General features: G+C 43.0%; 1 protein-coding gene across 2 annotated transcripts in view; it reads left to right on the top strand.

Annotated features, from left to right (window-relative positions):
- FGD5 (FYVE, RhoGEF and PH domain containing 5) overlaps nt 1-18,060 on the top strand; it is a 188,933-nt gene that overhangs the window by 148,865 nt on the left and 22,008 nt on the right. For both annotated transcript variants that reach the window (XM_073591768.1, XM_073591767.1), the window contains exons 15-16: nt 2,804-2,900; nt 17,096-17,233. In XM_073591768.1, coding sequence (XP_073447869.1) covers nt 2,804-2,900; nt 17,096-17,233 — 235 coding nt within the window. The remainder of the gene's footprint in view (nt 1-2,803; nt 2,901-17,095; nt 17,234-18,060) is intronic.

Genomic DNA, 18,060 nt, shown 5'->3' with positions numbered 1-18,060 from the left:
CTAGTTGAGAAACCCTGCTCTACATGATGGACCTAGCTTCCTAGTAAGCAGAGCATGACACCCATTCATAATCAAATCTGCTTCTACTGTACCATCAAATATCGATCCCTGCATTGTGTAATCATTTCATATTTCATCTTTGGATACACACATCACACCATCCTAATGTCCCTGCCGATTGCTTACAGACCCTTCTTCAATAATGAGAATTGTAATTTACCCGCAGGGTCATTACTCAACAACTGCTCATTAAGCGATCAACCTAAGCCTTGCAAGCACGCTCCAGTATCCTAAAAAGCCATCCTCGACTTAGCGCAACCTCTTCATTTGCGAAAAGGTGGAACCAATTTGCACATAACTCACCTCGGAAGCCCATAGGACGTGTGTTAGCGACATGCCTTGGCAGCTCAATACGTGTGATTTCCAACCCGCAAGGGCTTAATGATGCACAGAGAATCGCGGAGCGGGAGCATGTTTGATATTAAGCGCGTGTGTGTGTGTGCGGCATCCCAAACTTGCTGTCCTCGGCTAATGAAATTTATAAAATCGCTTTGAGGGCAGCTGTTAAGCAAACCGTATGTTTGTCGCTAAGAAACCCCTGACAGATTCCATTAGCGTTTTCTCCTTTCAAACTCACTTCTTTTTTTTTTTTTTTTTTTTTATTGCTCAGATTTTTTTTTTTTTTCCATCCTTGTAAAATTTAAAACTCATCTAAAAATCTGTCAGCATAGAAGGTTTCTGAGCGTTCTAAAACACATTTATCACTGCGAATTAACATTTTCTGATTGAACGGTTATAAAAACGCTTGTTGGGTGTCAGGTTTTGCTGCACGTTCCATTAAAGGAAAAAAAAAATAATAATGGGTCTGTTTTAATTTTCAATTTGAGTTTTTTTTTTTTTTAAGTTAAAAAATGTATAATGAACAGTTTCTATAATTTTAATATAAAATCTTTATTTTACCAAATAAGAGGTTGAATCCATACAAAAGTGATATTCTCTTTAAAAGTGGCTTCAGCCTCAGTTTCCTATATACCCTATATTGTCAAAAGTATTGAGACGCCTGCCTCTACACACACATGAACTTTAATGGCATCCAGTCTTAGTCCGTAGGGTTCAATATTGAGTTGGCCCACCCTTTGCAGCTATAACAGCTTCAACTCTTCTGGGAAGGCTGTTCACAAGGTTTAGGAGTGTGTCTATGGGAATGTTTGACCATTCTTCCAGAATCGCATTTATGAGGTCCGTCACTGATGTTGGACCAGAAGCCCTGGCTCGCAGTCTCTGCTCTAATTCATCCCGAAAGGTGTTCTATCGGGTTGGGGTCAGGACTCTGTGCAGGCCAGTCAAGTTCCTCCTCCCCAAACTCGCTCATCCATGTCTTTGTGGACCTTGCTTTGTGCACTGGTCCAAATCATTTGGTGGAGGGGGGACTATTAAAGACCACCTTAATTTCACTATCCACATTGACTCCAAAGTAATTCACTGAATATTGAAACTTTTGCCAAAAGAGTCCAATTTTCCTAATCATAGTTATCACTTCGGCACCCCTCATTTTCAAACCAGTGGGTAAACTGGCACCTTAATACAGACTGTATTAAGACACTCAATTTGTACAGGATGCTGGGCTTACTCAGAAAGCCCAGCAGCACATTATTGAAGACAGCCATGTAACCAATGCTTACATTTATTTTCCAATTCCCTCTAGCGTTCTCTAGAATGGTTACATTGTATCTCTTGTCACAAAGACATATGTATGCCCTATGCTCCTCAGCTTCATCTAGTAGCCAGAATGCTGTATTTTCCTACTGCCCATAATAAAAGAACCTTCGTTCAGAAAGGAAAATAGCTTAAAAACATTTTTCCCATCCCCCGCCCCTATTTGCACAAGATCAATGTACATGGTTATGCACATTTTTTTTTTTTTTATAAATGGACCCCTATATGTATCTAATATGGCAACAAAATAGTAATTTTAAATCAGCTGTTCTTTGCATTCCTAGATCAGCTGCATTATTCTCCTTTTTCTCCTAATTTCAAAAAATATATTTAATCTTGAGAAAAGAAAAACAACCCTGTCAAATAAACCTACTTACAGTTTATGTTTGGCACCCCTTTAAAATGATTTAGGAGTATTTGAAACCCTGAAACCACCATAAAGACAGAAAAAAACTGCATTTTTCATCAAATAAATCTGCATCGTAATGATCATTTTAGAGAAATGGAGCATGTTCACCCTATAAGCCGATATACATTTCGCTTTAATGCGCCAAATTGTATCCATTGATTAATATATTGTTTTCCCCTGTTACACACAAACCACAAAATAATTGGCTCCGTCTGCAACCATTTTTCTTTCTTCCCCATAACGGGGCACGTTCCTCCAACACCGAGGATAATTGTCGCCTGCCATTGTCGCTTGCGCTTTTCTAAAATGACGTTCCAAATTGCCGCTCTCCATGACAGTGACTTTGTCTTTGTTATCTTTAATGCGATTTGTACCCTCACACGACATTCAGATGATCTACTGCTCTCGAGGAGGCTCAAAGCATCTTGAATATTTAAGGCAATTTCGCAAGAAGATACAGTTAGCCAGACCTGAGTCAGCCTGTAATATAGACGTTATGAAATTTAATGTCACCGGTCTAGGGAAAAAATTTGCAGTGATGGAGACTCGGGCTGCAAGGGACGAAACGTTGGGCCGTTCGCAGTTTTAGCTCCAGCTGTGCCATCTTAGGATGTGACAGACTGTATAAAGTCCATCTGTCTCCATAGAAATCTTGAATTTCCTTCTTTTATTTTTCAGCTCCTGCTCGGAGAGAGATGACTGGTTTAGCTGTATCAGCAGGACTGTGCAGGAATACTACAAAGCTCCAACTGTGTCTATCTATAACAATGTAGAGGTAAGTGTAGGCTGGAGTTCCTGGGGCCCATGTCCCTTCAGCTGCTGGGTAACCGCAAATCTCCGCCTGCTAAACTGGACATGCTGTGACTTGTGGTGTCCCAAAAAGGTTGCCTGTCTCGGTGGTATTAGTGGTAATTCGTTTTCTGCACTTTTCGTTTTGGGTGTAAATCCTGCAGCTTATCAAAGTGTCACTTTGTTGTATTGCTAGACTCTGGCACTGAGGGCACGTGCCTCAGGTCTTCTGCTAAGTGGCTCAGGTTTTCCGTTTTAGTGCTCCAGGTCTTCTGTTAAGTGCCCAAGTCTTCTATTCAGTACCCTGTGTCTTCTATTCAGTGCCCCAAGTCTTCTGTTAAGTGCCCATGTCTTCTGTGAAGTGCCCTGGGTTTTCCTTCCTGTGCCCCACCACTGTGTTCTCCTGTGTGCTGCAGGTTTTCTATTAAGTGCTCCAGGTCTTCGACTAAGTGTCCCATGTATTCTGTTAAGTGCCCAAGTTTTCTGTGTGACCAAGGTCTTCTATTAAGTGCATCAGGTCATCTGTTAGGTACCCTGGGTTTTTTTTTTCCAGTGCCACAGGTCTTTTACTAGGTACCCTGGGTCTTCAACTAAGTGCCCCAGATATTCTACTAAGTGCCCAGGTCTTCTGAGTGCCCCAAATCTTCTACTTAGTGCCTCAGGTATTCTGTTAAGTGCTTGGGTCTTCTATGTGCCCCCAGTCTTCTATTAAGTGCCCTGAGTGTTCTATTAGGTGCCCTAGGTCTTCAACTAAGTGCCCCAGGTATTATATTAAGTGCTAGGTCTTCTATGTGCCCCCAGTCTTCTATTAAGTGTCCTATGTGTTCTATTTAGTGCCCTGGGTCTTCTATTAGGTGCCCCAGGTCTTCAACTAAGTGCCCCAGGTATTATATTAAGTGCTAGGTCTTCTATGTGCCCCCAGTCTTCTATTAAGTGCCCTAGGTATTCTATTTAGTGCCCTGGCTCTTCTTTTAAGTGCCCCAGGTCTTTTGCTAGCTGCCCTGTGTTATCTATTCAGTGCCCTGTGTCTTCTATTAGGTCCCCCAGGTCTTCTACTAGGAATCCTGGTCCTTCTATTCAGTGCCCTGGTCCTTCTATTCAGTGTCCTGGTCCTTCTATTCAGTGCCTTGGGTCTTCTATTAAGTACCCAGGTCTTCTTTCAAGTGCCCTGAGTTTTCTTTCAAGTGCCCTATGTTTTCTTTCAAGTGCCCAGGTCTTCTATTAGGTACCCTGGGTTTTCTTTACAGTGCCACGGGTCTTTTACTAGGTGCTCTGGGTCTTCTACTGAGTGCCCCAGGTCTTCTAGTAAGTGCCCCAGGTCTTCAGCTAAGTGCCCGCGTCTTCTACTGAGTGCCACAGATCGTCTACTAAGTAAACCAGGTATTCTATTAAGTGCTTGGGTTGTCTATGTGCCCCCAGTCTTCTATTAAGTGCCCTAGGTCTTCTATTTAGTGCCCTGGGTCCTCTATAAGGTGCCCCAGGTCTTCAACTAAGTGCCCCAGGTATTATATTAAGGGATAGGTCTTCTATGTGCCCCTGGTCTTCTATTAAGTGCCCCAGGTCTTCTACTAGCTGCCCTGGGTCTTCTACTAAGTGTCCCAGGTCTTCTATTAAGTGCTCAGGTCTTCTATGTTCCTCCAGTCTTCTATTGAGTCCCCCAGGTCTTCTACTAGGAACCCTGGTCCTTCTATTCAGTGCCCTGGTCCTTCTATTCAGTGCCCTGGGTCTTCTATTAAGTGCCCAGGTCTTCTTTTAAGTGCCCTGAGTTTTCTTTCAAGTGCCCATGTCTTCTATTATGTGCCTCAGTCTTCTACTAAGTGCCCCAGGTCTTCTATCATTAGACCCAGGCCTTCAGCTAAGTGCTCTAGGTCTTGTGTTAGGTACCATTGTACTTCAACTAAGTGCCCCAGGTCTTCTGCTAGGTGCCCTGGGTCTTCTATTCAGTGCCTGTGGTCTTCTATTAAGTGCCCAGGTCTTCTACTAAGTGCCCAGGTCTTTTATTAAGTGCACTCATCTTCTACTAAGTGCTCAGGTCTTCTACTGAGTGTCCCAGGTCTTCTATTAAATGCTCCTTGCCTTCAGCTAAGTGCTCCAGGTCTTGTGTTAGGTACCTCTGTACTTCTGCTAAGTGCCCCAGGATTTCTGCTAGGTGCCCTGGGTCTTTTATTCAGTGCCCTGGTCTTCTACTAAGTGCTCTTGGTTTTCTTTCAAGTGCCCAGGACTTGTGTTAGGTACCATTGTACTTCAACTAAGTGCCCCAGGTCTTCTGCTAGGTGCCCTGGGTCTTCTATTCAGTGCCTGTGGTCTTCTATTAAGTGCCCAGGTCTTCTACTAAATGCCCAGGTCTTTTATTAAGTGCTCTCATCTTCTACTAAGTGCTCAGGTCTTCTACTGAGTGTCCCAGGTCTTCTATTAAATGCTCCTTGCCTTCAGCTAAGTGCTCCAGGTCTTGTGTTAGGTACCTCTGTACTTCTGCTAAGTGCCCCAGGATTTCTGCTATGTGCCCTGGGTCTTTTATTCAGTGCCCTGGTCTTCTACTAAGTGCTCTTGGTTTTCTTTCAAGTGCCCAGGACTTCTATTAAGTGCCTTGGTCTTCTACTAACTGCCCCAGGCCTTCAAGTGCTCAAGGTCTTGTATTAGGTGTCCCAGGTCTTCTACTAAGTGCCCCAGGTCTTTTTTGCATTAAATATGTACTCTGGCTTTCTTTTCAGTCTTGCACAGATGCACAGGCTAATTTCCTCCACCGAGATTGCTTACTCTGGTTTCAGTGCACACTGTGAGCTTCTCACAATCTTACATTAAAAGCTGCGGCAAGTCAGACAGAGCCCACCTCATTTCCTGGTTGTAGGACATCCAGCATCATCTAGACCTTTCCTCTCCAGCTTGACTGTTCCTGGCCGGCCCCTTTCATTCATTGGATTTCAGTTCTTTCATTGGTTGATGCATCACCTGTGGATGTTATCACATCTTCCTGTTTTCAAGAAGCTATCTAAAGCACCCTGCCTGCCCTGCCAACCAGCCATGACCAGCCTACATTGCATAGAGAAGCACAGAGACCTGTGATGACATCGCAGGGTCTAAAATAAGGTATTCAATGACAACAGAAATAATTTTTTAATAATTTCATTAATATGTTGAAGAGGGGGGATAGGAGGAACCAGGGAAGGACAAAACATAAACATAAGCAGAACAAACTTTAGCTGTAACCTAACAACTTCTCCTAAAATCTGAACCCTGACTCCCAAAACCCAACCCTATCCCCGAAATATAAAACAAACCTCCTAATCTTTGACCTTAACCCTAACACTGACCTAACATAACACATAAGCTAGTCCTTAGCTTGTCCTGCACCAGGAACTGCCGAACCAAACCACCACGGCTCTATGCTGTAGATGGCAGTTCCTTGCTGTGAGCGCCGATGACCCCAATCTGAGGTATTAAACACATTTATATCGACCGTTCTTTCATGCTCACTAGAGGTTGCCTTTATGAGGATTTAATATTGGTCTGGCCAGATATTCTGTAATTGGTTGGCTGTTGGAGACCTCAGCTCTCCGTGTTTCAGCATGCTGGGAAAGTGTTGTCAGGTCATTCTTTATAAACCGAACGCATATGAATTACACAGACACTGTGGCTAATTAAACACAGGTAATGAGCGAATCTAATTACCACATTTAATCAACAAAACTTGTGGAATTCATGTGTGTTCAGTATTAAAGGGATAAGAGAGGCTCAAAGGCAGGCTTTCCAACTAGGGTTCCTTCACTTGAGCAGTAAGCAATGACAGATTTTTCTCCCATCTACAACAAATACCAATGTAAGGGGGAAATTCCCAGTAACATTAATTGTCAGAGGTCACTTCTACACAGATCTCCATAGCAAGGGTTTATTTTTCCACTGACCACCAATACAAGGGGGCTTCTCTTCACTGACCTCCAATGTAAGGGGGTATTTCTCTACTGACCACCAATACAAGAGGGCTTTTCTCCATTGACCGCCAATGCAGGGGGCTTTCTTCACTGACCACCAATGCAAGAGGGCTTTTCTCCACTGACCACCAATGCAGGGGGCTTTCTTCACTGACCACCAATGCAAGAGGGCTTTTCTCCACTGACCACCAATACAAGGGGGTATTTCTCCACAGACCACCAATGCAAGGGCTCATTTCTCTACTGACCACCAATGCAGGGGGCTTTCTTCACTGATCACCAATGCAAGAGGGCTTTTCTCCACTGACCACCAATGCAAGGGGGTTTCTTCACTGACCACCAATGCAAGAGGGCTTTTCTCCACTAACCACCAATGCAAGGGGGTTTTTCTCTGCTGAGCACCAATGCAAGGAGATATTCCTCCATTGACCAACAATATAAGGTAGCATTTCTTCACTGGCCACCAATGTAAGGGGGTATTTCTCCACTGACCACCATTTCAATGGGGTTTTTATCCACTAACCACCGTTGTAAGGTGGTATTTATCCACCGACCACCAATGTAAGGGGGTATTTATCCACTGATCACCTATGTAAGGGGGCATTTCTTTACTGACCACCAATGTAATGGGACATTTCTTCACTGACCAGCACTGCAAAGGGGCAATTTTCCAGTGACCTCAAATGTAAGGGGATATTTCTCCATTGGTCAGCAATAAAGGTGGGTGTTTCTTCACTGACCAACAATGTATGTGGGGAATTCCTAAACTGACCACCAATGTAAGGGGGGATGTCTCCACTGACCACCAATGCAAGGAGACATTTCTCCATTGACCAACAATATAAGGGCAGCATTCCTTTACAGGCCACCATTGTAAGGGAGCATTTCTCCACTGACCAGCAATGTAAGAGGGTATTTCTTCACTGACCACCAATATAATGTGGTATTTTTCCATTGGCCAGCAATGCAAGGGGGTATTTCTTCACTGACCACCAATGTAGAGAAGCATTCCTCAACTCTGCAATGTACAATGATCACCCAGAAAAGAATTGTTTTTTGTTTTTTTTTTCTCAGCAAATGTGAAGTTACTCTTTAAACTGGCCATACATGACTCAGGTTTTGGCCAACTGCCACGCTTTTGTATTCTGACGGCCCGTGGGTGCCGGTTGTCTGAATACAATAGCTGGAAGTGAAAGATTCATTCATCTACATTGTTTGGATGGGTTTTTTGTGTGGATTTCCCCATATAATTCTTTGTGTATGGCCAGCTTAAATCTAGGAGCATGTCCTTGTACAGTGCTGTGAAAAGGTATTTGTCCCCATTCCTGATTTATTTTTTTGCATATTTGTCACATTTAAATGATTCAGATCATCATACAAATGTTAATATTACACAAAGATTACCCGAGTAAATCCAAAATGCAGTCTTTAAATTATGATTTCATTTATTAAGGAAAAAAAGCTGCCCAAACCTGCCTGGCCATATGTAAAAAAGTAATTGCCCCCTCTTGCTAAATCATGGATGAACTGTGATTAACCGCATTTTTTTTGGAAAGCTGAGTTAAATTTCACTTGACACACCCATGCCTTATTACTGCCAGACCGGTTGAATCAAGAAATCACTTAAAGTGGTGCTCCGGACGAAATTATACTTTTTAAATAAAAATACCCCTATAATACACAAGCTTAATGTATTCTAGTAAAGTTAGTCTGTAAACTAAGGTCCGTTTTGTTAGTTTATAGCAGTAGTTTGTTATTTTATAAACTTACAGCAGGCAGTGGCCATCTTAAGTGTGGGCATCTGAAGCCAGACTGTATTTCTTCCTGGATCTCATCCTTGCAGATCTCGCACATGCTCAGTGCAGCACAAGCAGTGTAATAGGTTTCAGGTCAGGTTTCCATAGCAACGGCAGTGTCAGAGGAAGTTGCCGCCCCTTCCCAGAAGGCATTGCAAACAGGAAATGATGCGATGGGCCACGGCCAGGGAGGAGGAAGTGAAAATTGAATACTGCAGATATACAGTAGGTGCTGAGAAAAAAAAGAAAAAAATATCCAATTCGTTTACAGTGCACAGTTTAGTGAGGGATGCTGAAGAGTTGTAAAAGTGGGTGGAACTCCACTTTAAATAGAAGCTGTCTGACAAAGTGAAGCATGCTAAAAGATCTCAAGAAGAAACACATCATGTCACCATCTAAAGAAATTCAAGAACAGCTGTGAAACAAAGTAATTGACATGTATCAGTCAGGAAAGGGTTGCAAAGCCATTTCCAGGGCTTTGGGACTCCAGCAAACCATGGTGAGAGCCATTATCCACAAATGGTGAAATCTTGGAATAGTGGCGAACCTTTTCAGGAGTGGCCAGCTGACCACAATTACTCCAAGGTCACTACAACGACTCATCCAGGAGGTCATAAAAGAACCCAGAACAACATCTAAAGAACTGCAGGCCTCACTTGCCTCAGGTAAGGTCAGTGTTCATGATTTAACAATAAGAAATAAACTGGGCAAAAATGGCCTCCATGGGAGAGTTCCAAGGCCAAAGCCACTGCTGAGCAAAAAGAACACAAAGGCTCGTCTCACATTTGCCAAAAACATCTTGATGATTCCCAATACTTCTGGGCAAATATTCTGTGAACTGATTAGACAAATGTTGAACTTTTTGGAAGGTGTGCATCCCGTTACATCTGGCGTAAAACTAAACAGCATTTCATAAAAAGAGCATCATACAAACAGTCACATATGGTGGTGGTAGCTTGATGGTCTGGGGCTGCTTTGACCTGGATGACTTGCCATAATTGCTGGAACCATGAATTCCGAGCTCTACCAGAAAATCCTAAAGGAGAATGTCCGGCCTCAGTTCCTGACCTCAAGCGCACTTGGGGTTATGCAGCGAGACAATAATCGGAAATAAAGCAAGTCAACCTCTGAATGGCTAAAAGAAAACAAAATGAAGGTTTTGGAGTAACCTTGTCAAAGTCAAGACTTAAACCCGTTTGAGACTGTGGCATGACCTTGAACAGGCTGTTGATGCTGGAAAACCCTCCAACGTGGCTGGCTTAAACCAATTGTGCCAAGAAGAGCGGGTCAAAATTCCTCCACAGCAATGTGAAAGACTCATTGCCAGTTATCGCAAATGCTTGACTGCAGTTGTTGCCTCCAAGGGAGGCACAACCAGTTATTAGGTTTAGGGGGCAATTACTTTTTTCAAATAAGGCCAAGGCAGGTTTGGACAATTTTTTTCCCCTAATAAATGAAATCATCATTTAAAAATTGCATTTTGTATTTACTCTGGTTATCTTTGTTTAATATTAAAATTTGTTTGATGATCTAAATCAATTAAGTGTGACAAATATGCAAAAATATAAAAAAAATCATGCTTTTTCACAGCAATGTATATTAACAAAGGCAAGTCACACCCTGTTGCAGTTTTGTTGCACCTGCAATTATGTGGCCTTGCTGATTACCATCTTTTTAATTTCCCCTTCCCTATTGACTTCAATGCCTTTTGCTTAAGGGTCCTTTTACACGGCCATCCCCTGGTCCATTCAGCAGGGCGGTCCGTAAACTTTTGTGACATTCGTGCCCATTCAGTTTCTTTCTACATTTTCCAACAGAACCTTTTGCAGACACCTGTATGGGCAGCCGGACGAAAATGAATTTGCGCCCGTTTACATCAGGCCACCTCCAATCCATTGGGTTTACGTCTGGAGAAAAGGAAAAGGACACAGTCCTTTTCAATTGTTATTTTTCCGGACCTGGATGGAATTGGAGGTAAGCGGATGTAAACAGATGCATATCCGTTTACATTCACATGCCAAAACTGACAGGCGGACCAGATCGTAAAAGGACCCTTGTGGTAAAATTTTCCAGAAGTGTCCAAAATTTTACCAAAATTTTGGCAAAAGCAAAAACTCCCAATTTTTTTTTTTTTTAACACTTCGCAGTGATGAGCAGTTTTCAGAAAACCACGAATATAGCCTACAAGTCAGGGGTTGAGGTCAAATATCTGCCTGTAACCTCAGGTCAACAGTGCTGGGACATAGTGATGGGATCCCCTGACCCCTGTCACCACTGCCCTGTGCATACATATGGCAGGGCTCTGATGGTTGGATATAGTGCCATGTATCAGATATGGCATACAGGACTCTGGAATATACATGAAGGCCTCAGGTCTCTGCTCTTAAAGTCTCAGCGTCGACCCTCATTTTTACCAGCAAATAATGATCTAGCCCACCCTCCGCCCCCAGCCCAAGCCTGAGAAGTAAAAAAAATTGAAACCACCTCACAGCTGGCAATAAAATACTATTGTTATCACCACCGCATAGTAGAAAAAAATCTTATTCAGAGTGTGAAACAATTCAACAATTAAGAAAAGTAATTTTCAGTCGGGGAGGATTCGGTCTGGCCCAACCGCTGAGATTTATATTTGTGGTAAAAATAATAAAATACTTACGGCTCCACTCAACTCCCAGGCCTGGAATTAATTCCTGTGATGCGAACTCATTATATTGCTAAGATTAGCAAGCTAGCGCTCTCTGCGGGCAGTTTACCGACTTCAAGCTGTTCATATATTATTCCACTCAAAGAGTAGACCAAGCTGGTGGCGCGGCAGCCGGCGGAAAAACAATATACCTGGATAATCACTGCTTCTTTCTGGAAATAGTGTAAAATCACAAGACACAATACGTAGCCTCGGGGAATGATGTTTAGAGACTATGGGCCTGATTTAGTAAAGAAAACGAACAAGGGCAGGCAGAAACCTCTATGGCACACGTGCGGAAGTAGGCGCGCACAGTGAACGCCATCCTGGAACCGAGCTAGCAGAATAACAAACAAATGTGCATTGAGTACAGCGTGGTCCTGGTTTGCAGTGTGGGTTGAAAATCCAGATAATACTGCCTTTGTGCCTTCTGTTCTGATAAGAAATATCCAAATTTTTATAAAAAAATAAAATAAAAAAAGATAACATGACTGGCTCGATAAGCAATTAAATGCGCAAGCACCAAACCTGGCAGAGTTAAAGCAGAATGGGGCTCTGGGCAAGGTTTAGCTTCCCATACCCTTGATTGACATTGATAAAGATTGCAGTAGGAACAGAGAAGTTGCTCCATTTGCATTGTCAGTACTGGCATGGCACCTTCAGACAATAAATGCCTAAAGAACACAGTGGAGTCAGAGGCAGGTGCACAATGGTGACCAATTGCACTATCCCCCTGGTTTACTGCAGAAGCATAAACGTTGTAGTTGGTTCCTCGGACATGCATTGGGCCACAGGCGCCTGTCTAGGCTGCCATGCAGGTGATTTTGATGTAGGTAGGTTGCAATTGGCCCCCTGGACATACTGAATCACCCGGCCATAGGTTCCTGTCCAGGTTGCCTTACAGGCTCTTCAGGTTGTAGGTAGGTAGGCTGTAGTTGGCTCCCCAGATATATCCTGGGCATAGGTGCACCCCAAAGCTCAAACACGCATATATACTTTGTGTGTGTGTGTGTGTATGTATATATATGTATATGTGTATATATATATATGTATATGTGTATATATATATATATATATATATATATATATATATATATATATATATATATATATATATATATATATATATATATACACATAGCAGCAGGGCAATGGACATTGTCAGTAGAGCAATGGACGGTGTCAGTAGGGCAGAGATTGATGTCAGTAATTTTTTTTTCTTTTCTTTTATTATTACTTACCATTTTATTTAATTTTTTTTTCTTTTTTTTTTACCATATTTTTTACAATAATTTTTTATTATTATTTTTTTTACAGTTTTTTTAAGAGCCCCATTGGCGTGCTTTGGTGAAATATCAGGGGTCTAAACAGACCCCTGATGTCAAACTTTTGAGACAGAGAAAGGGACTGGGGACAGAGATTCCTCAGTCCCTTTTTCTGAAGCCAAGCAGCAGGGGGAATCTGTGCAAAACAGGGTGATTAGGGTGTGCCCAGGCACACTTGGCACACCTGGCACACCCTGTGCGCATGCCTATGATCCTGGGCCATACGCTCTTATCTAACTTGTCTTGCAGATGAATTGGTTATAGGTAGGTTGTAGGTAGCTAGAGTGTAGTTTGTATCTCAGACGTCCAGCAGGCCATAGGCTTTTGTCTAGGTTGCCTTGCAACTGATTTGGTTGTAGGTAGGTTGTAATTGCCCCCCAGGACACATCATTGGCCATATGCTCTTGTCTTGGTTGCTTTGAGAATGATTCATTTGTAGGTAGGTTGTAGTAAGTCCCCAGAACATCCACTGGACACCAGGTTACCTTTCGGATAATTCAGTTGTAGGTAGGTAGGCTGTAGTTAGCTCCCCGGACTTATCCTAGGCCATAGGCTCTTGTTTAGGTTTCCTTGCGAAAGATTCAGTTGTAGGTAGGTTGTACTTGACCACTGGGACATCCACCAGGCCATACGTTACTGTGCAGATTTCCTTGCAGGTGATTCAGTTGCAGGTAGGTAGGCTGTAGCTGGCTTGCTAAACATATCCCAGGCCATAGGCTGTTGTCTAAGTAGTCTTGCAGATGATTTGGTTGTAGGTAGGTAGGTTACAGTTGGCCCCTCGGACATCCACTGGTCCATAGCCTTCTGTCTACATTGCCTTGAAGATGATTTGGTTGTAGGTGGCTAGAGTGTAGTTGGTCCCTCAGATATCCAACAGGCTATAGGCTTTTGTCTAGGTTGCCTTGCAGGTGATTTGGTTGTAGGTAGGTTGTAATTGGTCCCCAGGACACATCACTGGCCATATGCTCTTGTCTAGGTTACTTTGAGAATGACTCAGTTGTAGGTTGGTTGTAGTTATTCCCAGGGCCATAGGTTCATGTCCAGGTTGCCTTGCGGATAATTCAGGTGTAGGTAGGTAGGCTGTAGTTGGCTTCCCGGACATATCAAGCAGGACATAGACTTTTGTCTTGGTTGCCTTGCAGACGATTTGGTTAAAGGTAGGTTGCAATTAACTTCCTGGACATATTGCTGGCCATATGCTCTTGTCTAGGTTGCCTTGAGAATGACTCAGTTCAAGGTTGGTTGTAGTTATTCCCTGGGCCATAGGTTTCTGTCCAGGTTGCCTTGTGGAAGATTGTTGTAGGTGGTAGGCTGTAGTTGGCTCCCTGGACATATCCCAGGCCATGGGCTCTTGTCTAAGTTGCCTTCAGATGATTTGGTTGTAGGGAGGCTGTAGTTGCCCCCCCCCCCCCCCTTGACATTCACTGGGCCATAAGCTCATGTCCAGGTTGCCTTGAGGATAATTTGATTGTAGGTAGGTAGGTTATAGTTGGCCCCTCAGACATCCGCTGGGCCATAGGCTTCTGTCTACGTTGCCTTGAAGACGATTTAGTTGTAAGTAGGTAGGTTGTACTTGGAACCCCAGACATCCATCAGGCCTTGGCTACTATCTAGGTTGCTTTGCAAGGTGATTTAGCTCTGGGTCAAGCAAATATGCAAGGGAATTGGGCAAAAATGAATGTACTTTAGGCTATTTTCTGTTCTGATATAGTGCATTTTGGCCACTTGATAGAGCTGAGGAGCGAAGGAAATACACATCTGTCTTTGTAGCAAGAGATATAATGTAGCAATTGTTGAGTTTTTGGTAATTCCCTCTAGCATTCTCTAGAAATATTACGTTTTATCACTTGTTACAGGGACCATATGTATTGCCGATGCTCCCCATCTAGTAGCCAAAATATGTTATTTTACTACTGCTCATAATAAAAGAAAATTTGTTTGCACAGGTTCAGATTTGCTGGATGAATAGCTATGCATTTTTTTTTAATAGACCCCAAATTCTGTTTTTTACCATTTTATACATATATTTAAATGTTATATTTTTTTTACAGACATTTAAATATATTTTCTTTGGAAGACCTGTATGGGTCTGATGCAGGTTTTTTATATTGTTAAAGCACAGCTAATTCCAAATTGCGTAAGCAATTTGTCATCCTGTCCTGTTTATTGTGCGAGACACCCCCCCCCACCACCATTTCTCCAAAATGATGTCACACCTCCACCTAGTGGCAAATGTAAAGAGCAGCAGATTAAATAAAGTCTATGTCCGTCATACCTCCCAAATTTTTGAGATGGGAATGAGGGACACATATTAGAAAATAAATGTATGTGTAAGACACACACACCCTGGCCACGCCCCTTTAAAGGGGAAGTAAACAAAAAATGTATGAGACACACAACCCTGGCCACGCCCTTTTAAAGGGGAATTAAACAAACAAAAAAAAAAAGATTAGTAAACCCACAAGTGCTTTTTTTTTAACACAACTATTCCTTTATTTTAGAAATTCAATGAAAGGTTTATCACTGGGAAACACCTTTTGAAAGATAAATAGACCATTTTATATAGAAATATATAGATCAGACCAAAATAAGGGACAGATTAGGAGGAAAGAGGGACATTGTTCCAAATCAGGGACAGTCCCTCCAAATCAGGGAACATTTGGGAGCTATGATGTCATTGGCTGTCAATGTTTTTGATATAAGGTCCCTCAAATGCAGCCTTTGACATCACCAAAGGGCCACACCTAATATTCAGCGAATGTAATTGCAAGAGGAGATGGTCAGAGATTGAGACACACTACAGGAGGAGGTCAAAGGTTATATGTTTGTTCTACAAACAAAATACCAACCAAATCGTTCTCTTCGTTCCTCCTAAAATCCTAGTTGCTCTCTAGTTCCCTCATCACCTCCTCCTATGCTCTGCTCCAGGACTTCTCCCGAACCTCTCCCATCCCTTTGGAATTCTCTACCCCAATCTGTCCGAAGATCTCCAAATCTATCCATTTTTAGGCAATCCCTGAAAACCCTTCTCTTTAGAGAAGCCTATCTTGCCTCCACCTCTTGTATCACTTGTAATCCTTCTGGATAGTAAGTTCTATGAGCAGGACCCTCTGATCCGGCCTGTATTGAATTGTAACTGTACTGTCTGCCCTCATGTTGTAAAGCGCTACGCAAACTGTTGGCGCTATATAAATTCTATATAATAATAATAAAAATGTGTTCTCAAAAATAGAACTCAGTCCAAGAATCTTACAGTTGATTGTATTCCAAATATCAAAGTGTGTGCATCGCTACATATTTGTAAAATATATTGCAAATACATTTATGTGTTACTAAACCCACAACAGTAAAATCAGTCTGTATATGCTGTAAAGCATGCTTGTTGTACTCACTGCGGAACCTAAGGGGTTAATCCTCCGCATTGTGCGTAAAGGCTGTGTGATCCTGTCTTCTCTGATCCTCCCCTTCTTCCACTGTCCCCAATCCATTTCCTGATAGAACAGAGACTTAAGAGTCAGGCTGCCCATGCTCAGTTTGGTGTGTATTGCTAGAGAGGGTTTTTTTTTTTCTTTGGAGAGTGCATGCGATCCGCACAAGGCCAATGAGCATTGTCCAGACAGAGGATCAGGGGGGAAATTAAACCTCCTCCTACAAGCTTTAACCAGACACTGATAGGAGTCACAAGACTGCTATATACTGCTGATTAGAAAAGGTATTTAGCAGTTTATATTTACTAAAATAATTGCATTTCCATGTTCTGTGTACTGTGGGAGATCCAGATATAGTGACTGCAGGCTCCTGGATTTAGTAATACTTTAAATATATATATATATATATATATATATAACGTACATAAATACAGTGGAACCTTGGATTACGAGCATAATCCGTTCCAGGAGAATGCTTGCAATCCAAAGCACTCGCATATGAAAGCGAGTTTCCCCATAGAAGTCAATGGAAACTCAGATAATTTGTTCCGCATTGATTTCTATTGAATGCAATACCGCATGTGGCCAGATGTGGGGGTGGTGCTGGAGAGCCTCGGAAATACTCGGGGACAGCTCGGCTGAACTCGGAAAGCCTCGGAGACACTTGGGAATGGAGTATTTCCGAGTGTTTCCGAGTATTTCCGAACCGTTCTGAGTGTCACCGGCGCCCCCTGCATCTCTGGCCAAATGCGGTACTGCACACCCCATTAGCTTGAATTCTGCTTGTTTTTCGAGACAACACTCCCAAACCGAGTCAGAATTAAAAAAAAAAAAAAAAAAGTTGCTCGTCTTTCAAAACGCTCGTTAACCGCGTTACTCGTAAACAAAGGTTCCACTGTAAATATATATGTGACATCACCTGAAAACAGGCAAGACACATTTTGTGGTCATACGACTATCAATATTTATGGACAGAAGATTTTCGCGTGTATCTAAACTCTCTGATTTGTGTCTCTTCAGGTGCGGGAAAGGCTGGGGATGTGTCTGGGGGAGAGGCCGCCCAGCGTGGTGCACATGTCCCATGCCATGATGTGTATGAACTGCAGCAGTGACTTTACACTGACGCTGAGACGCCATCACTGTCACGCCTGCGGCAAGGTGAGCTTTGTGGTCGTCTGCTGCATTCTTCAACAGAGGAGACGTCTTCACCCCGCCTGGAGATTTTCCTGCTTACTGGATCGTTTTAGGAAACACACCAAATGCTTCCAGTTATTGCCTGGAAATGCTTGTTATGCCGCGTACACACGAGCGGGCTTTTCGACCAGACTGGTCGGACGGTCTATCCAACGGACTTTGGGCGGACTTCCGACGGACTTTCCGAACAAACGGACTTGCCTACACACGATCACACCAAAGTCCAACAGATTCGTACGTGATGACTTACGACCGGACTAAAATAAGGACGTTGATAGCCAGTAGCCAATAGCTGCCCTAGCGTCGGTTTTCGTCCGTCGGACTAGCATACAGACGAGCGGACTTTTCGATAGGAACTGGGTCCGGCGGAGTTCTAACGTAAAGATTTGAAACGTGTTCCAAATCTAAAGTCCGTCAGATTTTTGACCGAAAAAGTCCGCTGCAGGTCCGATGAAGCCCACAACACGGTAGAATTGTCCGCCGGACTCGGTCCGTCAGACCAGTCCGGTCGAAAAGTCCGCTCGTGTGTACGCGGCATTAGAGTTATGGATCATGCTAAAGTTGAGCTCCAGACATGCAGCCAAATGAAATAGGTCTATGGGACCAGTCAAAGGACTTCTATTTCTATCCATCCAGTCCTGAGATTTACACAGCTCTGCCACTCAGCATAGTCCTGCCTGGCAGGGCAAGAGACCTGATTTTTCTTTGCTGCAGTTAAAGCGGTGTCCCACCCCAAAAAAAAAAAATGTAAAAGCCAGCAGCTACACATACTGCAGCTGCTGGCTTTTGAC

The sequence above is a fragment of the Aquarana catesbeiana genome, linkage group LG07 (genome assembly GCF_042186555.1).
Source record: "Aquarana catesbeiana isolate 2022-GZ linkage group LG07, ASM4218655v1, whole genome shotgun sequence".
Taxonomy (NCBI): Eukaryota; Metazoa; Chordata; class Amphibia; order Anura; family Ranidae; genus Aquarana; species Aquarana catesbeiana.
The sequence above is the reverse complement of the archived record's forward strand: the minus strand, read 5'-3'. Positions and strand labels throughout refer to the sequence as shown.